The sequence below is a fragment of the Aquarana catesbeiana genome, linkage group LG02 (assembly GCF_042186555.1).
Source record: "Aquarana catesbeiana isolate 2022-GZ linkage group LG02, ASM4218655v1, whole genome shotgun sequence".
In the NCBI taxonomy this organism is placed as follows: domain Eukaryota; kingdom Metazoa; phylum Chordata; class Amphibia; order Anura; family Ranidae; genus Aquarana; species Aquarana catesbeiana.
The window spans coordinates 555,812,165-555,836,280 of NC_133325.1; the positions used below are offsets into that span (position 1 = coordinate 555,812,165).

The window sequence follows — 24,116 nt, forward strand, 5'->3', positions numbered from 1 at the left end:
CTGAGATTTCAGTGTTTTCTTGTAGGTGGAAGGTACATGTGCTCTGTCCCTCTTCACTGCTGGCAGAGTAGTACAAATGTTTAGGGCAGTATGCTTCCAGGGACGAATACTTGAAATGCAGACTTCTTACTTTCCATAACTAAAATGTTCTACCACTTGGTGCGCAGGCTGCTTGCATTGTTACTGGACAATACACCTGTGCCTTCCATCCGCATGAAAATAACAGAATTTCAAGACTAAGCTATCTTGGATCATGGTAAATAAGCATTTTTCGGCCATATTGAACAATAGAGTCAAATCATATGAGAAATACTGGGACCCCTGGGTTAAATATCTGACTGATAACTCCCAGACTGCTTCTGTTTAGGTTGTGTTTACGGGAATAGATGGTTGGCATGCTGTACTTCGTACTCCTCACTTTTTTCTTTTCTCCCTGTTCTTTACTATCTTTTTTCTGTCTATTTCTTTTGTTGCGGAAGATCCTTTCTGGATCTAGTGGGACATCCGCTCATTATATAAGGATAACAAGGCCATCCTCCATTTGCTGAAGGTTATATGTGACCCTGTGTAAAGTAGGCAAGCTGTAAAGTTTGGCCAGTCCCCCGCCTTAGGGGGACTGATTTTTTATATAATAGGTTTATTATATAATAGATTCTGGAACCTTAGTAATTTTTCGGTAAAAGTTAGAATAGTTTGTATTTTTTAAAATCTATTTGCATAACTCAATATGGGCCTTAGCCACATATTTTCTGTGCCCAAGTGAGTAAGATATTTGAGATCTTGTATCAAATTGACCCCCGATCGTTCTATTGTGTAAATGTATTATATATGTGGAAGCTTTGTGGCCTTGTAACCATGATGATTTACTGTACAACATTGTCTATATCTTCTTTGAAATTCTCATCAAAAATATTGGAAATAAAAACAGCAGAATCTCATGAACGGGCTAAATGCCCAGGGTACATGGGGCCTACAGTTGCTAACTTTTAACAGAACAAGTGGTGTAGTAAAAATAGAAGAAAGTCACAAAAATATAGTGCCAAATTGTCCATGTTGATCCATGAGAAGCCTACGTTACAAAATTGAAAGAAATGTGAGTTTGTGACTGTCTGTGACCTTTCAGTAGTAAAGGGGTTGACTGTGAACAGTACTAACTTGTAAAGAAGCATCCTGTAATTTAATTGTAATTCATTATCAGTGCATTTGAAACTGCCCTCAAAAAAGGAATTTGAAAAGAAAAAAAAATAAATTTAGTTACTAACAAGTTAAAAAATAAATAGAGTTGGAGGGTCACCAGTGGGGTTTGCTTTGTGCTGCTACCCTTTACACGTTTATGATAATTAAGTAGAGACTGGAGCGGCAGCTGAATTAACAGTGTGGGCAAATGACTGTAATAATGTATGAAAGGGGGAATGCAGCAGCTCAGTGGTTTACCTTATATCCAGCTGTAAAATATCCAACTGACAAGACCTCAGTGAGTCAATGACACTCAGCTTGACCTCCATGAAGAGAAAAATACAGAGAATTGCGCAAATTATGCTATTTTAGCTCTTTACAACATATACACTGCATGCTTTTATATTCTTTGCGATGTAGCCCATAGGGATCACTGCAATGACTCTTCTGAGACCTTAGAGAGGGGGTAGATAGGGTCAGGTCCTAATGGCCAGTAGGGAATCCTGCAAGCTGAAAGAAATTAATTGTTATGTCAAATCATCTCATAAAAACAGTGTATACTTTATTTGTGCTCACAGAAGTGCTTTTTTAAAAGGCAAAAAGCAAAGCAATGTGTTAAAATTTACAGCAGTCACAACTCATTTGCCCCATTCTGACTAAAACAAGTATAGTATGTTAAAACATTTTTTTTTTTTTAAATTCAATAACTAAGTGCCAGGAACAACAATGTGTACTAACATCAATCAAACAATTAGAAATTAGAAATTGACATGCATGCAGTGATTTCTGATTTGTTACAGTAGATTATTGTGCTCCATTATACTGTGGAAAATGTTATAAAATAAGGCCAAAGTGTCATATACATTAAACAAATGTTCTTTGTCGTGGACATGTTGTTTAAATTAATGTGCTTAATGTGGACAAAAATATTTTACAAATGTCATGCTGCTTTTGATAGACTGAAGTAGTTTTATTGAACTTTATGAATAAAAGCAAATTCACAAGGGACTAATACAAGGATAGTTGGTAATGCCTAGTGGCCTTGAATTAGAATATGACTAGCCTTAACATCTTCCTACTGTAAGTTCTCGACTGATCTCGTAATAGTGTGTGCTATTTGTTTAAGCTTCTGTTGCCAAGAAAATTTACTACACATAAAAGGAAATTGAACAAGCATGACTTGACAATTCTTGTAGGCTACTGCCAACATATTGTGGAGGCTGACAGTTTACTTTCAAATGTTCGTTTATTTTCATCTCAGAAAAATGATTATGCTTTCTTTTAAATGTCCCCCCAAAGGGTCAGTCCAACTTATATATCGAGGGCCAGCCCATCCAATATTTCATCCAATATTTCAGGTACAGGTAGAGTCTTGTAGGAACTTGGAAACTCCCATGCCCTGATATTTTTGGCATGGTTCTTGGTGCCTTTAGGTTTGGGTGTTCCCATCCATTCTTGGCACCTTTAGGTTTGGGTGTTCCCATCCATCTTGGGTTTATTTCCTCCTCCTCCTCCCTTCACCAGAATATATAAAAAAATTAAAAAATTTTCAGGAAAAAAGGGGCCACCTGGTAATATCTGTGCCAGGCATGCTGGTGTAAGAGCTGACTCTTCTATCGTTGCTTTGTGGTATTGGCATAACACAACTTATGTAAAGTGAACCTTGCTTTAGACAACAATGCCTGCTCATAATTTCCAGCCCCCCCCTCCAGTAAAAATCACTGCTGAAAGTACAAATATATCTGTAAAGAAAAAAAGTTAGAATGTATAATTACCTTATCCCTGACGTCTGGCAGTGATCATCTTACTGCTTCTAGTGAGATCCTGGGGAATATAGAGCAGCCCAAATCTCACAAGAAGACACTTGCAATGGACTGACGTGTCTTCTAGTGATATTTGGCCTGCTCTGCATTTCTCAGAAGTCTTCCCGGAAGCATGGCATCACACCCAGTGTTGTAGAGGACAAAGCTAAGGCAAGTACAAAATCTAGTTTTTTTTCTTTAGAGGTAACTCATACTTACAGCAAGAGATTTTAACAGGGTTTAGGGGGCCTGGATATTATAGGCGGACCTTCCATTGTACTGCTTTAACATATAGTTGGTTTAATGTTAAATAAGGTATGTTGTGTCTGAACAGGAGCAGATATTAAAGTGTCTGAACTCGAGAACAAAAATGGAAAATGTCGAAACCTATCAGTCATATATGTGGTGGCTCCATTTTTTTTCAAAATTTTTTCTTTAATGGTGATCCTGCAAGTATCACAATTCTTGTACCAGGGTGATAATGATCACTCACTGTACTGTATCTATGGAGGTGCAGCATTGTCACCATAGTACAGAAGGTGTGTTAAGACTATAGAACACCTCCTCCTCTCTTCATCTCCAGAACATAGGGAAGGTTCACAAGGGTTAACAGGGCAGACTGATAACATTGCTTGAGATTTCAGTGCAGAGTCAGAGTGCACATGAAATTGCAAACTCATATGACAGGATAAAACACATTTACTTACTTATTGAACAGATAACAAAATGCTTTTATTGGTATATTTAGCAGACTAAAAGATACAATGGATATAAAAAGTCTACACACCTCTGTAAAAATGGCAGATTTTTGAGGTGCGAAAAAAATCAAACCAAGATAAATCACTTAATCTGACCTATAATGTGTGCAATTCAATTAAAAACTAATCTTTAAAGGGGGAAATAAAAACATACAATAACGTGATTGCATAAACATACACACCCTTTAAATAGTACTTTCCTGACGGATTCCATGGCAGCTTATGTGTGGGTTTACCCCTCCTCCCTTCCAATCTTATAGGACCCCATTCCCATAACTTTGAGCTCAGTGCCAGAGACTGCGTTCCTTTTTTGTCCTCCTTCCTGGACCAATACAGCATATGCACTTACGTTTTTTTCTTGATGTCCATTCCGGATGAATGAGCCCCTGCAGGCCAGAGTCAGTCATACGGATGAAGCAGCATGAGAGCCCAGGGCCCAGCAATGGGCGGGTGAGTGGCTCCAGGCATATTGTCCCGGTCGTGGGGGAGCTGGCCTGTGTATGCCCAGGATGGACGTCCAGCATGGTGCAGCTGACTGGCATGGTCTGAAAACGTGCCTGTTTCATCAGTACCTCCATGGCAGTCTCTTATGTGATCTTTGTTTACTCTCTCCCCCTTACTTTACTTTCCCTGGCTCCTCTGGCTGTTCATGGCGGCTGGAATGCTTCTGCGTTCCAGGACACCGTAGTGCTTCCTGGCCGCGAGAGGTCTCCACGCATGCGAGGCTTGGTTTCGCGCATGCGCGGCTCGGTGGAGGTTCTGACAGCCAGGCAGAAGCCTTATGGCCGGAGCTCTCGGGGGGGGGGGCATGACGTCACCAAGGCGGGGGTTTTAAAAAGCTGCTCAGCCCCTGTGGGAAATCCTGCGAGCAGTGAGGGGCAGCTTCCCCAAAACCCTGTGCATCTGCTAAAGTGGTGAGACACTACCTCTTACCTGTGGTTTGTGGGTGGTGGAGCAGTTCTTAAAGGGGAAGCAAACTTTTTTTCTTCTTCTTCTCTCCATGTAAACTTTCATTCTGCTCCTGTCCTAGGACTATTGCTCCCCACAAGAGCGTTTCCTCCCGGTGCCATGGACAGGTCACCGCCTACTTGCGGTCAGCCCTCATGCACAAGGTATTTGTGGGTGGAGGGAGAGGGCCAGAATCTCGTGCTAATGGCATGTCTATTCCTTTCTCCCTTGTTTGTCAGCCCTTCCAGGTCAGATCGCCAGGGCATTCCTGGAGATGAAAGAGACCCTGCCAGGCCGCAACTACGGCACTCTTCATCTAGGTCCACATGCCATGACTCCCTGTCTAGGACCCACCAACAGAGGAGATGTTCCCATTCCTCCTCCAGACATCGCACCCACCATGACAGCTGCTCTGCGACAGATCACAGAGCCTGCTGGGGATGTGGGACACAAGTCCCGGAGGGCAAGTCATTATTGGAAGTATGCTATGCCCAGGCAGTCGGGGAAAGAGGGATTGGAAACCAACAGATGGAGTCTCTAGTAAAGCGTGTGGTGCAGCAGTCTCTAAAGGAATGGGGCACATCCAACAAACAGAGCCAGACCACCACTGTCTCAGGCTCTCTGGCTGACGAGGCCCAGGAGGACCCGGGGCTATCCCCGCCATATAATGTATCTCCCAGGTATTCAGACAGCAAGGTGGAGGGCGATGAGTTCCTCGGTGGCTTTGACTTTACCATGGTTTCACCACTAATCAAAGCGGTCAAGGAAGCCCTGAAATGGGAGGAGCCTACCACATCCCCAGCTAAGCAGAGGCAATTCTTCAGGCACCTGGGGAAGGAATGTTCTAATTTTCCACTCTTGACAAAGTTGAAAGACGTCATCACGGAAGAGTGGGGCAAAGTAGACAGAAAAACGTCTCTGTCAAGCAAAACCTCAAGGCTCTACCCCTTTAAAGCCGAGGATGAGAAACATTTGGAAAATGCCCCCCCAGTGGACACAGCATTAATGCGTTTGGCGAAACATGTTACACTTCCTCTTGAAGATGCCGTATCCTTTAAAGATGGGCTTAAGAGAAGAATTGATCAAGACCTCAAAAGGTTCTATGGGTTGGCTGGTATGGCTTGAAAGCCTGCTGTGGCCCTCGTGGCCATGTCGAAGGCGATGGAAGCATGGACAGAGAACATGCATTCGGTGCTCAGGGGCGTCTCGGAAAAGGTGGCCAGGGGCTCGGGTGTGCAGGAGTTGAAGCTGGCATCAGCTTTCCTGGGGGAAGCTTCGATTGACATTGCTGTTGGCCCGGGCTATGCTCTCCTCGATCATGGCTAAGCGGGCCTTGTGGTTGCGCCCTTGGCTTGCCAACCCGACGTCAAAACAGGCCTGGTGTAGGATCCCCTTTAAGGGGCCCTCATTATTCGGCAATAAGCTGGATAGCGCCATAGCCCAGGTAACAGGTGGGAAGTCGGGGTTATTGCCCCAGGACAAGCGCCTTCTTGGTCAGAAGAAACCCCAGCAGAGAAGACGCAGCATAGAGCTCTCTAGGGAAGCGCGCTTCTATAGGCCAGGCCAGGACTTCAGAAGGAACTGGAAGAGAGGTCAGATGTCCTTCCAAAAATCCACCAAGAACCAGGCATCCAGTGGACGCGAACCTACCAAGTCGTTTTGAGATTGCGCCCAGGCGGGTCGGGTGGGGACACGCTTGCTTCTCTTCCAGCACGTCTGGGCGACCTCGATCTCAGGCTACTGGACCATCAGGACAGTCTGTTCAGGTCACATGTGGTCCTTCACCATCAGGCTCCTCCCCTCAGGTTTATCCCTACACTGCTACCTCGGGCAGAAAAACAGAAGCAGGTGCTACTGTCCTATGTGGACTTGCTGGTGGCGCAAGGAGCCATGGTACCCATCCCAAAGGACGAAGAGTTTCAGGTAGTGTACTCCCCCCTTTTTCTGGTACTGAAGAAAAATGGTCCATGGCACCCGGTGATAGATTTAACATACTTCAACAAGTTCGTAAAGAACGAAAGATTCATAATGGAGATCATGTTTACCATCCAGCAAGCCGTGCAGCCAGGCGACTGGCTAGTCTCAATCGACCTAAAAGATGCCTATTTTCTTGTACCGGTAGCGGAAGAGTTGCGCAAATACCTCCGGTTTGCAGTCGGGCAAGAACATCTACAGTTCACCTGCCTCCCTTTCGGGCTGACAACCTCACCTCGGGTCTTCTTGAAAGTTCTTCTGGCCGTGGTGGCCCTCATCAGAACAAAAGGAATACAGCTGTTATTAGCTATTAGCTATTAATAGCTAATAGCTATTATTAGCTATTAGCCATTATCTCGATGACCTTCTGTTACTATCCCAAGACAAGGAGCAGCTACTGATCCATGGAGCTCAAGTCATCGCGACACTGCTCGAGTTCGGATGGTTATTGAACCTAGAAAAAGTTATTTGGAACCGGTACAGCGCCTGGTATACCTAGGAGCTCAGTTCGACACAATCGAAAGTACCATCTCTCTGCCGGCGGAGAAGATCCTGGTCATACGGGACAGGGTGAGCTTGGCCCTAACTTCCTTACGTCTGAGGGCCTTTCAATGCCTCAGAATTATTGACACAATAGTCTCTACAGCCCCTATGGTCAAATGGGCTCTCTGGAGGTTACGTCCCTTCCAAACGGGGTTTCTCAACAGGGACTCAGGCGATAGCAGCCAGCTCATACCCATAACCACAGGCATGAGGAACAGCCTCTTTTGGTGGCTACAGTGCAGGAATCTGCTCACATGCCACTCCATCGCCCCCGTCTCATGGGTCATTGTCATGACCGATGCCAGCGGTGCCGGATGGGGGGCCCACTGCAAATCAGAGCTGGCGCAGGACAGATGAGATCTCAGCCTACACATCCCAGGCTCGAATATCCTAGAACTACGAGCAGCCTCTTGCGCCCTTCAGGCTTTCAGTCATCTCCTGAAAGGGGAATCAGTATTGCTAAGAATAGACAATACCACAGCAGTCGCCTATGTGAAGAGATGGGGGGGGGGGGGGGGGGCGGAGCTCTACTCCAAGAAGTCGAGCCAATCATGGCATGTGCCCAGAAGAACCTGGCCAACATTTCAGCAGTTTATCTTCCCGAGGCCCAGAACGTCCAGGCGGACTTTTTGTCCTGTGTGCAATTAGACGACAACGAGTGGTCACTCCACTCGGAAACGTTCAAATGGATACTGTCCTTGAAAGCCGATCCCGAAGTGGACTTGTTCGCACCCCCTGCAACTTTAAGAGCCGCTGCAGCCAGGCTTTCGGGGTGGATGCCTTAACAGATCAGTGGTGCTTAAGCCAGGCGTATGCCTTTCCCCTGTTCCCGGTCATCCTCTGATTCCTGCAGAGACTCCGTGCAGAGGCCGTTGAGATAGTGGTAGTTGCTCCTTACTGGCCGAACAGGCCGTGGTTTCCCCTCCTGACCCAGCTCAGCTTTATGAGCCAGTACCTCTCCCCTCAGACCAGACCTCCTCTCCCAGGGGGCAGTCCTGCACCCATGCCCAGCGCTATTGAAGCTGATGATCTGGTTCTTGAGAGAGAGAGGCTTGAAGCCCTTGGCTGTGCCTCAGGTTTCGTTTCAACCCTCATGAGTTCCAGGAGGGCAAGCACGAACAAAGTCTATGGAAGAATATGGACCAAGTTTGTGGAGTTCTCCTCATCCATGGGAAGATCATACAGAGACCCGGGGGTGGAAGACATCCTAGATTTCTTAGTCGGGACTTGATCTGGCACTGTTGGTCAGCTCTCTAAAAGACCAAGCCTCAGCACTATCGCCTTTCTCTGGAGTTTCATGGGCAATTCGCCCGCTGGTCCCGCAGTTCTTCAGAGGGGCAACAAGACTTAGGCCCCAAAGGAAGCCAAGATTCCCCAAGTAGAATCTTTCCCTTGTCCTGGACTCACTCACAGGATCTAGTACCACGGAATCTGACCCGATTTCCATTAAGGATCTCTCAGCGAAGGCCGCTTTCTTTGTGGGCTTCACATTGGCCACAAAGAAGCTTTTCTCACCTTTTTCCCAAACTGGGTGGTGCTCATACCCATGCTCAGTTCCAAGCCTAAAGTTATGTTGGTCTTCCATGAGAATCAGGAGATTGTTCTGCCCACGTTCAGAACTGTCTTATTCTCTGGAAAAAATAAGGGGAAACGTGCTTCTTCCAGAACGATAGTATCCTGAATTGTCTAGACTATCCAGCAGACCTACAAGGCTAAGGGCTTGGCTCCTCCGGAAGCAGTGGTGGCACATTCGACCAGGGGCATCACAACTTCCTGGGCGGAGGCCCGACATGTGGCTCCAGTTGTCATCTGCAGGGCGGCCTCATGGGCCTCCATAAACACCTTCATGACGCATTATTGTTTGGAACCTGTATCCTTATCTTCTGTAAACTTTGGTTTAAGTATCCTGTCGGTGGACAGGACAAATTAAACGTTTTTTTTTGATCAGCATACCCTCCCGTGCGGTTTGGCTAGTTATTTCCCACACGTAGGCTGCCATGGAGTCCGTCAGGAAAACAGAAAATTTCCTATCAAATACTTACCATAATTTTCCTTTCCTGATGGACTCCATGGCAGACTGAGTTCCCACCCATGGATAAAGAGTTGGCTAGTTATGGAACACAGTCTCTGCCAGTGAGCTCAAACTTATGGGAAGGGGGTCCTATAAGATTGGAGAGGAGGCAGGGTAAACCCACACGTAGGCTGCCATGGAGTCCATCAGGAAAGGAAAATTACGGTATTTGATAGGAAATTTTCCTTTTTTTTTTTTTTTTTTGCATCACCTTTTGATTTTATGACAGCATTCAGTCTTTTGGGGTAGGAGCATGTCACATTTTGCCTTGGGAATCTTTGCTCATTTTTCTTTGCAAAAGTGCTCTAAATCTGTCAGATTGTGAAGGCAATCTCCTGTGCACCGACCTCTTCAGGACACCCTACAGATTTTCCATTGGATTCAGGCTCTGGCTGGGCCACTCCAAAACTTTGATCTGTTTCTGGTGAAGCAATTCTTTTGTTGATTTGGAGGTATGTTTTGGGTCATTGTTGTGCTAAAAGGTGAAATTCCTCCTTTGCAGATGCCTGAAGGTTTTGTGCCAAAAATAACTGATATTTGGAACTGTTCATAAGTGTCTCCACCTTGACTAAAGCCCCAGTTACAGCTGAGGAAAAGCAACCTCAAAGCATAATGCTGCCACCACCATGCTTCACTGTGGGTATGGTGTTTTTTGGTGATGCATTGTGTTGGTTTTGCGCCAAGCATACTTTTTGCAATTATGGACAAAAAATTCAAACTTGGTCTCAGACCATACTACATGCTTTTGGCAGACTACAAGATGCTTTTTTTTTTTTTAGTAAGAAAAGGCTTCCGTCGTACCCCACAGCCCAGACATATATAGAATACTGGTGATTTCACATGTAGTACACAACCAGTACTTGCCAGAAATACCCGCAGCAATGTGGTTTTAGGCCTCTTGGCCGCTTCCTAGACAGGTTTTCTTCTTGTTCTTTTTGAGGAACATTCAGTTATTGCTAATGTCGTTGTTGTTCAGCAGTTTCTCCACTTGTTGATAACTGTGTTCCATGGTATATCTAATGCCTTGAAAACTGTTTGTACACGTCTCCTGACTGATACCTTCCAACAATAGATCCCTTTGAACATTGTAAGCTCTTTGCGGACAATAGCTTTTGCTATAAGACGCCACTGAGTAAATGTAAAAAAAAAATCCTACTAGAACAGCTGAACTTAAAGCAGAGTTCCGCCGAAAAAAAAAAAATTAAAAGTCATCAGCTACAAGTACTGCAGCTGCTGACTTTTAAAATAAGGACACTTGCCTGTCCAGGGTGCCCGCGACGTCCTCACCAGAGGCCGACTTGTCCTTCGGCTCCCAAGTGGAGGCGCCGACATCTTCAGTAACTGAATCAAGATGTGAAGCCTTGCGGCTTTACAGCATGGTTCCCTACTGCGCTTGCGCAAGTCGCACTGCGCATCCTGACTGGTCCCTGCTGTCTTCTCCCAGAAGACAGCAGGAGAACAAGGAGGAGCCGGCCTTGGCGTAGATTGCCGCAGATTCTGCGGCGATCTATTGCCAGAAGTGGGAGAAAATACCTGTATTAGACAGGTATCTGCTCCCCCCTGAAAGGTGCCAGATGTGACACCAGAGGCGGGGAGGAACCAGATAAGTGGAAGTTCCATTTTTTGTGTGGAACCCCGCTTTAAGATGGTTGTAAACCTCTGACATGAAATGTAAACAAAGCATATACTGTACCTCAATAGTGTGTACTTGTCTCAATTAAAAACACAAAGTGTCATTTCTGTCTGCTGCTTTGTTCCTTTGTTCCTCTGAATCACGTCTGACAAGTTTTCCTGACATCAAGAAAAAATGGTGACAGGAGTGGGATCTCCAGCAGATTGACAGCTTCCAGTCTGTTCTTGTGTGCTGTGTGAAGCGGGGGGGGGGGGGGGGGGTATTGACTCTTCCCTTGGTCTCTTCCATTAGCTCTCAGAGATCTCCTCACTGAGTTCTGCAGAGTGTAACTTCAGCTCTCCGCCCCCTTTTTTCTGAACTCTAATTTGCTTCATCTCTGTGTGTCAACTGGGGATAGTCCCTTCGCTTATTTTACAACCACTTAATGAACTCTAGGCTTATTCAGAGTCACTTTAATTCATGGTAGGTGTGTACTGACTACTATCTAACATCAGTTTGAATGTGATTGGTTGATTCCGAACACAGCCACATTAATTAATAACCAATTAACTAATTTTAAGAGGATGAAACCACATTATTTTTCACCACTAAACAACAATTCCAGTTTGAATTTAATTGAATTGTACAGATCAGGGAGCTCAGAGCCAGCCAGTATTTCATATAAAGAAGTTGTGCTGGACTGCCCTCGCCCTACTGAGAAAACCTTGGGAGGCGTAATGCTTATACTGTAGGAACGGAGTCAAGTCAGGACATTTTGATGCCACCACTGGGCGGTGTAAAGACCCTGCGGTGAGAAGGCAGTTTATATTATGCGCAGAATATGGCACTGACAGTGCATTTGTTTGTGAGTGTCCCATTTTAGAATTTATTAAATTGTTTTAAACAACTGTTTTTTATGGAGAACACTATTGGTTTTATTCCTTTTGCATAAGCACATGTCACATGGGGAGGAGGAGGTCGAACAGAAGTGTCAGTCCATTTGTCAGTGCCTGTGATTGTTACTGGGAGCCATGAGTTAGAGTATAGCCCTAGAAGGGCAAAAGTGTGTTTGACCTTGACTAGTGATTAAGGTCCAGCCCAGGAGGTGATCGCTTATGGTTCACTGGGTGTTATGCATGTGACACATGGGTGATCCATTGAAGAGAAGTCTGGGATATCTGGAATCCACTGGTGGTTGGCCACATACATATTTAAGAGCTTTTTTGTTTCATCATTTGGGACTCATTTATTTAAGAGACTCTGTTTTAGTTGCGTGCTGCATCATCATTTGTATCATGTACAGATCATAGGTCACAAGAAAAGATGGGAAAAAATTAGAAGTGATATTTCTTGATCTGATTTTTTTCAAAAAACAGCCATTTTTGGAGGGGTGCATAGACTTTTTATATCCACTGTATCAACTAGAGAAGCTTACTGTTACACTTTCAAGCAGATGTAAATCCAGTTTCTAAAATCTAAAATATTCTTAATTGTGCTGAAGTCATTTCAGAAGTCATTTTCATTATTTTAATCTGCAGCCTTTATTAAAATAATACATGGTAATCCAGACATGAAAGTCCTTGTTTAAACACTTATAGAATAACAAAACGTTGTCCCCATATCCAAATTGCTCTTCTATATTGTCATCCTGTCACATGCACTTCCAGAAGAGGCGATAAGAGTCCCTGCCAATGTTCATCGCAGGCATGTTCCACAGTTATCACCGTCAAGAAACTCACCCTGTACAAAGACATGCAGCAGGAGTGCATGCATGTAGATATGAAGTGGTTACAAAGGGCTGCAGTAGGCTAGCAGCACTAAGATGCTAAAAAAAGTTAAGATGGTATTACATATACCGTACTTTATAGAGGGTTTAATAGTTTAGGAGGGAGAAGTGATAAATTGCGGAATGCAGATACAAACAGACTGCACTTTCTTTAATATCCATCAAGCTTTATTGCAATAAACTTACAAAGCCACACCATGGCACTGCCAGACCCACTCCAATTCTTTTAACGCATTTCTCCCCAATAGGGGTTTAGTCATTATCACAGTATGTATGCACTCCCAGCTGATGGATGATCTGTAAGACAACCTTGAGCAGTAATATTTTTTTGTATGTTTATGTTAAATGGTGTTGTATTTCAAATAAAAAAATGCCCACTTTATAAGTAAAAGAAATAAAGAATACATTTGGATGTTGGACCTCTAGGAAATGGCTGCCACATTAAAAGGGTTTTGTAGTAATGAAGGTGGTGAGCACCCCAGTGTTTGGCTTTCCTTTTTCTATTAGTCCAGAAGTGTGCACCTTCTTTTCCTTCCCTTCCCCAAGGAACACACACTGTCACCAGGTGATGTCACCAGGGGAGGTGGAAGTAGGTAGGGACATGTTGAGCAGTGGTAGTGTTGTTAGCTCGCAGAAAGGGGTGTTGGGGTTCAGTGTCTGCAAATCTGAGGTAGATGCATGGGAATTTAGGTGGCATAGGGAGAGAGGTCATTTGGATTAGGTTGTGTGAAAGCATGGATAGTTTGGCATCTCTAACACCAATGTGTGGTGTGTTGTGTTGCAGTCCCATTCATTTAAAAATATCACCCTGTTGCACAAGTACTATTGGTGCTAACTGGTCATGTGCAATGCCCCACAACACGTGTCTTGCATTGTAATGTGCTGCATTTAAAAAGCACATGGGTGTTGCCATGCTTTGGAAATCATCATTGATAAAATAGTCTTAAAGTGATTGTAAAGGGAAAATTTTATTTAAAAAAATAAGAAACATGTCATACTTACCTTCTTTGTGCAGTGGTTTTGAACAGAGCAGCCCCAATTCTCCTCTTCTCGAGTCCCCTGCTGGTGCTCTGGACCTTTTCTCTTTGCCAAGTGCCCATATAGCAAGCTTCTTGCTGTTTGGGCACTCGTGTGTGCTCGTTCCCGAGCTGGCTCTCTGTGCCCATAAGCTCAGCCCTGCCCTCCACTCCCACCTCACTGGCTGTGATTGACGAGCTGCATCTCAGCCAATCAGGAGAGAGAGGGCCGGGAGAGTCTCAGGTATTGTGCACATCTCTGGATAGGAATCAGGCTCAGATAAGTATTATCAGGGCTGAGGAGGTGGCTGCACACTAAAGGTTTTTTATCTTCAGCCTTTACAACCACTTTAATGCAACACAAAATAACTTGTATTAGCAAAACGCACCACAATGGAAAGGGATAGTGTTATGGAGGCCTTAATATTTTGATTTACACTGCTGGTTATATGATGATTGGACTGTATGGACTTAGGAAGGGGCTTCCCGAAATGCCAGGCAGTATGTGCTTTCCATATGTTTGATGAAGGTTCCAGCATAATAAATCTTAGCTATTATATATGTTTAAGACCTAAGCAGATCTAAGAGTCTGCAAAAGTCATAAGACTGGGGCGGAAGTTCACCTTCCAGCAGGACAACCAACCCTAAACATAGAGCCAGAGCTACAATGGAATGGTTTAGATGAAAGCATATTCATGTGTTAGAATGGCTCAGTCAAAGTCAAGACCTAAATCCAATTGAGAATCTGTGGCAAGACTTGAAAATTGCTGTTCACAGATGCTCTCCATCCAATCTGACAGAGCTTGAGCTATTTTGCAAAGAAGAATGGGCAAAAATGTAATTCTCTAGATGTACAAAGCTGGTAGAGACATAGCCCAAAAGACTTGCAGCTGTAATTGCAGCGAAAGGTGGTTCTACAAAGTAGACTCGGGGGCTGAATACAAATGCACGCCACACTTTTCAGATATTTATTTGTAAAAAAAATTGTTAAACCATTTATAATTTTCCTTCCACTTCACAATTATGTGCCACTTTGTGTTGGTCAATCACAATAAAATACAGTTACTTTTTTGGTTGTAACATGACAAAATGTGGAAAATGTCAAGGGGTGTGAATACTTTTTCAAGGCACAATAGTTGCCTTATGATTTGATTTGTAGCTTAAAGGATAAGGAAATTTTTGAAGCAGCATCTTCTGGAAGGTTTTCTCGCCCTCTCCCATCTCCCACTGTACCGATGCAACCCATTCTCCTATCCACCACCTTATACTCACACAGTCCTGACACAGTGTCCACTGGTGTTCTGCTGCAGTGTTTACCTGTGGCTGATGCATCTTTTTCTCCTTGCTGCCTGTCCATGTGCAGTAGAACCCCATAGATTTCTATGGGGCCAGGACATTGATCTGTCTCCTGGCCCCATAGAAGTCTATTGGGTTTTACTGTACATGCATAGAAAGCAGGACCTAGAGCCCACAAGTGCTTTCAATCTCTTCCAGAATCTAGTAATTCCCACACATACCAGCAATCAGCTCACAGCACCAAAAATCTCCATTGCTAATAACGTATTTGCAACTCTCTTCAGTAGGCCACAAATAAGTTATTAGTGACGGTTGACTTCCTGTGCTGGGAGCTGATTTCCAGAGTGTGTGAAGATTGCTACAAGTTGGAGGAGATCAGCAGCACTGTCACTAACTGCCAAGTCCACTCTCGAGATAGTTCAGAGGCTTTTGGATACGCCATAATGGTGCCAGTAGCTCGCAAATATGCAAAAGATATAAGTAGATATTGACATTATCTCGCTACTACGCATGCAGTGTAGCATGGACAATTAAATGTAGACAGCTCCATCCACAACATCCATACCCAAAAGGAAGCACATCCAGAGTGGTCCTTAAAGCTGGTGAGCTGGAGTAACCAAAACTGCAGTGTTTATCCTCGTGACACATCACAGGAAGCACCCTTGTGGCTAACAAAGGACAGAATTAGAATTAGACTGGGAAACTTAACATTAATAAATCACCAGGACCGAATGGCTTGCACCCGAGGGTACTTAGGGAACTCATTCAAGTAATTGCCAGACCATTGTTCCTAATTTTTACTGACAGTCTACTAACTGTAATGGTACCAGCGGATTGGAGAAAAGGCAATGTAGCACCAATATTTAAAAAGGGCCCTAAATACATCCCTGGGAATTACAGACCAGTTAGCCTAACATCAAAAGTATGCAAGCTCTTGGAGGGGATGATAAGGGGCTATATACAAGATTTTAGTAATGAAAACGGTATCATTAGTAATCAGCATGGATTCATGAAGAATCGTTCTTGCCAAACCAATCTTTTAACCTTCTATGAGGAGGTGAGTTGCCATCTAGATAAAGGAAGACCTGGAGACGTGGTGTATCTGGATTTTGCAAAAGCATTTGACACAGTTCCCCATAAACGTTTACTGTACAAAATAAGGTCTGTTGGCATGGACAATAGGGGGAGTGCATGGATTAAAAACTGGCTACAAGGGCGAGTTTAGAGGGTGGTAATAAATGGAGAATACTCGGAATGGGGTAAACAGTTCAATCTCTGTATTTGCAGATGATACTAAGCTAAGCAGGGCAATAACTTCTATGCAAGATGTGAAAACCTTGCAAGATCTGAACAAATGAATGGGGTGGGCAACTACATGGCAAATGAGGTTTAATGTAGAAAAATGTAAAATAATGCGTTTGGGTGGCAAAAATATGAATGCAATCTATATACTAGGGGGAGAACCTCTGGGGGAATCTAGGATAGAAAGGGACCTGGGGGTCCTAGTAGATGATAGGCTCAGCAATGGCATGCAATGCCAAGCTGCTGCTAACAAAGCAAACAGAATATTGGCATGCATTAAAAAAAAGCGATAAAGCGATAATTCTCCCACTCTACAAGACTCTGATCTGGCTGCACCTGGAGCCTGCTGTCCAGTCCTCGGGAAGGATGTACTGGAAATGGGTTGAGTACAAAGAAGGGCAACAAAGCTAATAAAGGGACTAAAGGATATTAGTTACGAAGAAAGGTTACAAGCATTGAACTTATTCTCTCTGAAGAAGAGACGCTTGAGAGGGGATATGATTTCAATTTACAAATACCGTACTGGTGACCCCACAAGTGGTTTAACCTTAAACTATGTAGAGGGTTCTTTACTGTAAGAGCGGCAAGGATGTGGAATTCCCTTCAACAGGCGGTGGTCTCAGTGGGGGGGGGGGGCATCAATACTAGATAAGAATCTGAAGGACCACAACATACAGGGATATACAAGGTCATACTGACTTATAATCATAGCTTAGGTTGGACTTGATGGTCTTTTTCAACCGCACCTACTATGTATCTATGTAACTATGTAATACAGTGGGACAGGAGCTTCTCATTTTTAGCCACTTCCCTACCTCTTGGCTTCTGCTGCTACTTACACAGGCACTGTTTTCTCTGGCCTGCCATCTTACACCACCAACTTCCTCTGCCGATCTCTGCTGCTGGCCAGAACTGCATCTGGAGTTACACCCACCACCATGTCTGAAACTACCTCCTTCACCACCACTGACAAGCTAAAGCACCCCCTTCACTGTGCTGCACTCCCCTTCTCACCACCATGCCTAAAGCTTCCCCACCACTACTGTGCCATTACGCCAAACCTTCTGCGCTCTCACCCCTGCACCTGACCCCCAACCCATCTTGCTTTCACCATCTCTCTGACATGCTTCTACCTCTCCTATTCTACCTCTCCTACCACTGCACCAAGGCCCACCTATGTGCTCACTGCAGTCGCATCAATGCATGCCTCAGCACTCATCGTTACTGTACCAATGTACAAATCTGTGTTTTTCCACTGCAGTAATGCATCCTCTGTATTCAGGCAGTTCAATGAACAAATACATTGGATGACCATCAGTGCAGTCACCTCCCAAAGTTAACCAACTGTCAACAACTACAGTGTATCAGCATCCCACTGTGCACAAACAAATGTCAACATAAGTGCAAATAAGTATTCAATATACCACAAGTTGCCGCCACGCACTGTTAGGCGTTTTCAGAATAAAAACCCTTGAAGCTAAAAACAAACGTCCAGTGTACATGAGGCCTTATACACAATGCAGAGGATTAACCCCTTAGGTTCCAGTGAGTATGAAAACCATGCTTTACTACATATACAGACTGATTTTACTGTTGTGGGTTTGGTAACACTTTTAGAAACAGCTAATCGGATTTTTCAGTTGAGCTGAATTAAATATATAAAAAATTATGAAAATGTGGCGCTCGCAAATGTTATTAAACATGTGTAACCAAGTTTACATGAGTGCAGATTTGAATATACAAAGCAAAAAACATGTAAATAAAGTCCAAATAAATGTGCTGAATGTTCTGATCCGCAGTGGGGAAAAACTTTTGAAGTGCAATGGACCACAGATGCTCCAGGACTTTTCAGGTGCAGAACGCCACCCCCACATGTGTCCCCACTCACCAAATGGAGATGACCCCCAGCTTTGCAGTCTGGGGGTCACTTCAGGCTTATGTGATGGTATCCAGAGAAGTTCAGGAGTGGTGTTGTGCATATCAAATCAAAGGACTTCTTGTTGGAAATTCTCAGCAGAATCAGCAGGCACCAAAAAAAGGATAAAAAATGGAACTAATAGTGAAAAGTACCATTTGAAAAGGGATTTATTCCATATACAAATAGGTATTGGAAATAAATATATAGCTTCAGTGGAAAGTTCTTTAACAACCTGTTCCTTTTTGTTATCTTTTACATCCTCTTTAAAGTCACTCTAGTTCCTCTAACACTAGTAGAAGTGAAGATCTAACCCTGATACATAGTTGTTCCTATTTGTGTGTTTTATATTGGAGCTCGTAATACGGAGCTCCAAAGCTGCTGTTACTTTAAGACAGAAGAGTGGGAGGGTTCAGAGTAGCTAACAGTCCCTCTTGTGTAGTGTGAAGAAGCATTCTGTATTCCTTGTCATTACAAAGATGAGTTGCCTGTTGCAAAGAACGTATAGAGCTCCAGCACTCCCAACTTGCAGGTAGGGCAGACTTTTGCTTCCTCCTTTTCTGAAACTTTATACTTTTGTCGGTTATGCAAAGCTTGCGTTTCAACCTTTCTTATTTCATCTTGGCGAATTTTCTTAGAATTAGGTGTGAGTAGAAAAAGGTAATATGATAGCAAGTAATGTAATAACGTGCTAACAATTAGGTCATTTGTGTTGATAAATGGCGGTTGTTTGCCTTTGGGTACTTAACACATCCTGCCTATTAAATAATACAGACTGCGTTACCAATATCAGCCAATCAGAGCTCTTAGTTTTCTAATCTACAGTTAACTGAATCTGAGGGCTGAACATGATAGTGCACCTTGCATGTCTTTAATGAATGTACCTATGTATCAGGACACCGTGTTTCTGTATTCTGAGACCTGCAAAATTGTTGTAGGAAAATGTCATGCAAATTCAGCATCACTTATAGGAGAAAAGCCAGACATGAAACTAACCCCAAATAATCTTAGAAGACAATCACTATAAAGCACAGGAAACCTCAGCCACAAGAAGAAACTCACATCGCTGTGATGAACAGCAGTCTAATCAATGTTTGTGTACATGTATTAGCAAGAAAGCCACAACTCTTTTGTACGTGTTAGGGCTAATTTATAGAAACTGAAGGGAAGGAAGGCGCTGTGTAGTGTGCCCATAGCAACCTGCCTGGTATATGCTTTTGCAAACAAAATCAGAAACGTCACTTGGTATATAAAGGTAACAGAAATGTTTTCTTTTTCTTCACCTTTTAGCTGCATTGGTTATTTATGCCATAACTACAATTATTAAAAATAATTAGCAAATTATGTGCAAAACACAGTAACCCAGTAGCCATTCAGAAATCATGAGATTTTTCGGGGCACAATTGTATACTCTGCTGTTTGAGTTATTGAATAGGCATAGTGATGTAACGTCAGTGCAAGGTATCAATTTTCATTGTACATATGGACTTCCTTTAGCAGAATCGTTTTAATGCACCCCAGTGTCCTGGAAGAAATGGTATGTAAGAGAATAACTGGAGTATATATTCTGTTCAGACATGTGCTGCTCAAGTTGTATAGTATTATATGTTAGCAAGTATGACTTGCTTCGAAGGTTAAGCTTGCTTGTGTTTGGCTCCAAATTAAATTTTAGTTTTTTTCTGGCAGCCCACTTGTTATTGTGCCATTGTTCTGAAATGTAGAATAAATGTGATTCCAGATATGGACTAGTAGTGAATGCCTAATATTCTAATATGTCTTAAATTGCTCTTTCTTAGCCGGTATAAAGCTGGGTTAGTCATCTGTAGGATGTTTATAAATGTCTAAGTAAACTGGACAGTAAGGTGTTCTTTTTCTGAGTCATATCTCTCTCTCTCTCTTTTTTTTTTTTTTTTTTACTGGTTACTTAAAGGCAAAAGAACATTTTTGTATGCCTACTCTTTAGCTGATAAAATAGTAAACATGCCTAATGGGCCATACACATGATCTGAGAATCGTACGATAATCTGATCGTTAGTACACAGCTTTCAATAGCTGATCTTGGCAGTTTATCCGATATTATCCGAACAGGCAAGCGCAAAAATATTTCTCGTACGATCGTATGATTTTCATTTAATCAGTATAGTTGTTGTCCGAAAATAAAATACAAATACACTACAATACATTACATCACTTCTGAATTCTTATTCTGGCGTACGACAACTTTCGTAGCTTAGTAACCCATTCAATTTCTACTTGCGACTAGCAAGCAAAAAAGTCAGACGATCTGTCATCCGATTTTCTGGTGGTGTGTACGGGGTATAAGACTGTTCTGTTAATTAGGTTTTAGGATGAGCAGGTGTCAGAGAATGCAATTTATTGTACATTTTTTTTTAAAACAAAACATACATTTTATGAAGATTGCCCTTCATTGAATCTTTAACTTCCTGCCCTGCAATCTGTAACTTAAGGGCCGCTTGGGAATCGTACATAAATGCACTGTACATTCCCGTGCGATTTCAGCCCATTCCTTTTGAAAGGGTGGAAATTTCACTGCACTACACCAAAAGTAGTACATGCACTACTTTTGGAAACACACTGCAACCACATCACATGGTACTTTTGTACTATGCAAGCCAATGCAGGTAAATACACTGCGTTTGTGACCTGCATTTGTTTATTTATTACAGGTACTTATATAGTGCCATCAATTTACGCAGCGTTTTAAATATACATATTGTACATTCACATCAGTCCCTGTCCTGGAGCTTACAATCTAAGGTCCCTAACTCCCATACATACACATACTAGGGCCAATTTGGACAGGAGCCAATTAACCTACCATCATGTCTTTGGAGTGTGAGAAGATATTGGAGTACCTGGAGGAAACCCATGCAGGCACAGGGAGAACATGCAGGTATTGTCATGGTCGGGATTTGAACCAACAACCCTATTGCTGCCAGGCAGAAAAGCTAATTACTTAGCCACTTTGCTGAAGTACCATTAACTTAATATTGACATCCAATGCAGGTTGCAACTGCAATGCATTTTGAACATGTTGCGAGAAATGTTTTCTGGTTTGAACTGGTCCTAAGACAGGCCCATAGAAGTTAAAATACCAAACAGTGCAAAGCATATTTATCATTGTTCCCTCTGTTGTGTACTCATACTAGGTGGGGCACATTAGAATTGTTTATTTTTCCTTCCTTTTTTTTTCCTTTTTTATTTTTCCTTCCTTTTTTTTTCCTTTTTTATTTTTCCTTCCATAATTTGCCTTTGTAGGGAGCATAAAGTGATCACTTGTATCACCGACTAGTGTACAGGCCATTGGCGATCACTATCAGAAGCCTTTAGGGGTGTTTTCTTTACGTAAGATGGGTTTATTAAAGTGTTTGTAAAGGCAAAAGGTTTTTTTTATCTTATTGCATTTTGTGCATTATGATAAAAAACCTTCGGTGTGCAGCAGCCCCCCTCAACCCCCCTAATACTTACCTGAGCCCCATCTAGATCCAGCAATGTTCTAAGAGAGACTCGACTGTACGGGGCTCCCATCCTCAATGGCAGAGACAGCAGCGTGGCGCCATTGGCTTCCGCTGCTATCAATCAAAATCAGTGAGACAATGAAAGAGAGAAAGGGCACGGGGCTGCGGGTGTCTGAATAGCCACAGGGAGCTATGGCTCGGGGGCCCCCATAGCAAGCTGCTTGCTGTGGGGGCACTCAACAGGAGGGATAGGCCAGGAGCATCGAAGAGGCAGCCCGAGAAGAGGAGGATTGGGGCTGCTCTATGCAAAACCACTGCACAGAGCAGGTAAATATAACATGTTTGTTATTTTTAACGGAAAAAAAAAAAACAAGACTTTATTATCACTTTAAACATGCCTTCTGCTCCTCTAATTTGGTCATCTTAATTTTGTGCTGGAAGTTAAAGCCCAGCTCTGAGCTCTAGAAAAAACTATGCTTGCAGTGCTGCCCTCCTCATTCAACCCGCAGAGGTTTAATGCTTGTTTTTGTCTAGGTATAGAGGAATTCGTTGTAATATTCATCTTATTCCTCACTCCAGCAGGCTTCCTCCAGCAGTGCAACCGATCCCACGGTTAGACTCCTGCCTCCTATATGTACACTGTAGGGTTCATAGGATTAATAGCAAAGTTAATAACAACCTGGAGCACCAGAGGGAGAAAATGAGAGTACTGGAGTTGGCTGTTGGGATAAGTAATGCTGCCTTCTCATCACTCCTAGACCCAGCAAGCTATTAATCCTTGCAGTGCATAGAGAAGTTTAAGCCATTGCAAGATTTATTTTTTTTCCTTCCAACCTGGAGTTGGGCTTTAAACTCCAGCCAAAAACTTGTATTGGCGTATGTTTAAAGCTTAAAGCGGAGTTCCACCCAAAAGTGGAAGCTCCGCTTATCTGCCTCCCCCCCCCCCCCCCCCGTGCCACATTTGCCACCTTTCGGGGGGGGGGGGAGCGGATACCTGTCAAAAACTCGCTCTCACTTCCATGTAAGGGTGCTGCAGCGACCTACGTCCTTCCCACTGCTGCCTTCTGGGAGACACACACAGGTCCCAGAAGGCAGCGGGACCATTCAGAAAGTGCAGCGCAACTAGCGCATGCGTAGTAGGAAACAGGCTGTGAAGCCACAAGGCTTCACTTCGTGTCTCCCTTGGTAAGGATGCCGGTGCCTGGACCTGAAGTCAATGGACGGGTCGGCTTCGAGTGCCGACATCTCTGGCTCCCTGGACAGGTAAGTGTCATTCTATTAAAAGTCAGCAGCTACAGTATTTGTAGCTGCGGACTTTTAGTTTTTTTTTAATATAGGCTGGAACTCCACTTTAACTCTGGAATCAACAAATATTTTCTAAATACAGAAAGCATGCATATTCTTACTTGCATCTTGGTGTGCTTTGTGTGTTTCTTTTAGAGCTTCACCTTTGTGCCGGAACTTCCTGTAATCTAGACTAGACACTGCTACTCTCTCTCCATATGCAGAGTGACTGGTCTTACATCCACCCTCACCTATAGTTTTCTACAGACAGCCTGTAGTGGATGGACCTTATGCATCCCTCCCATAGCTTTGATAAGGGGTTGTGCAGCTCAGTGAAGTCACTACTACTTTTATAATGTAATAACATGGTTTGCAAAGGCATTTAGTGCACAAAAAGGGGTTTTAGTTCCTTTGTGGCCTGTTGAGGAATATAACTAAATTAAAGTTTTTGTGCCTGAATTTCAGCATTAATCTTAAATGAGTTACTTGTAAGAAAAAAATTACAGTTCATTCTCATATTGGAACCCCTGTTATTTATGCAGGGCCTCAGGTTAAACTTGCTTCCACTGTCAAATGTTAGTGGTCAAGAGTTGTAGCCTTTGTAGAGGCATGCTGGTGGCATCAGATTTCTACGGGCGATACCTAAAGTTGTTTAACTAGATTGGCAGGCTCAAAGTGAACCAGTTCATTGTGTATAGGTATATTTGACATAGTGAAATTATACTACAAACATATGCCCTGATGAAAATTCAGACCTATGTGTTAATTATTGTTTGTTAGATTGTTTGCCATTTCTGAGTTGTGATACATAAACATTTATTTTTGTGCCTTTCTATCCACTTTTCTCAGTCCAATGCTATTTCTTTCTCCGCCCATTAGCTTTTGCTTTCCTGGCATTTTTATGCCTTGTCCACCATAAGGTCATAAACATGTGTAATTGGTATCAGGCCCAGGACCATTAACAAAGACAAACACTCCCTGCCATTACTCCAAGGAAAATACAGCTAAAGGACTGTCCTTGTTAAACAGCTACTCTACCAATAACAGTTACGCAACCTTTGCATGTAACTGCCAAGAAAACAGTCGGCTTTTACAAGATTGTCTATTAGCTTTGCCATTTGATTGAATGTGATATAAGAAATCCGTAACACAAC

General features: G+C 43.3%; 1 protein-coding gene across 11 annotated transcripts in view; it reads left to right on the forward strand.

The window, feature by feature from the left end:
- The window catches only part of NAV1 (neuron navigator 1), a 289,382-nt gene that overhangs the window by 128,940 nt on the left and 136,326 nt on the right, over positions 1-24,116 (forward strand). The window contains exon 1 of one of the 11 annotated variants that reach the window (XM_073615990.1): positions 18,578-18,731. The exons of the other annotated variants lie outside the window; for them this stretch is intronic. Coding sequence (XP_073472091.1) covers positions 18,679-18,731 — 53 coding nt within the window. The 5' untranslated portion in view covers positions 18,578-18,678. Of the gene's footprint in view, positions 1-18,577; positions 18,732-24,116 lie in introns of those variants that run through there. 11 annotated transcript variants of the gene reach the window in all.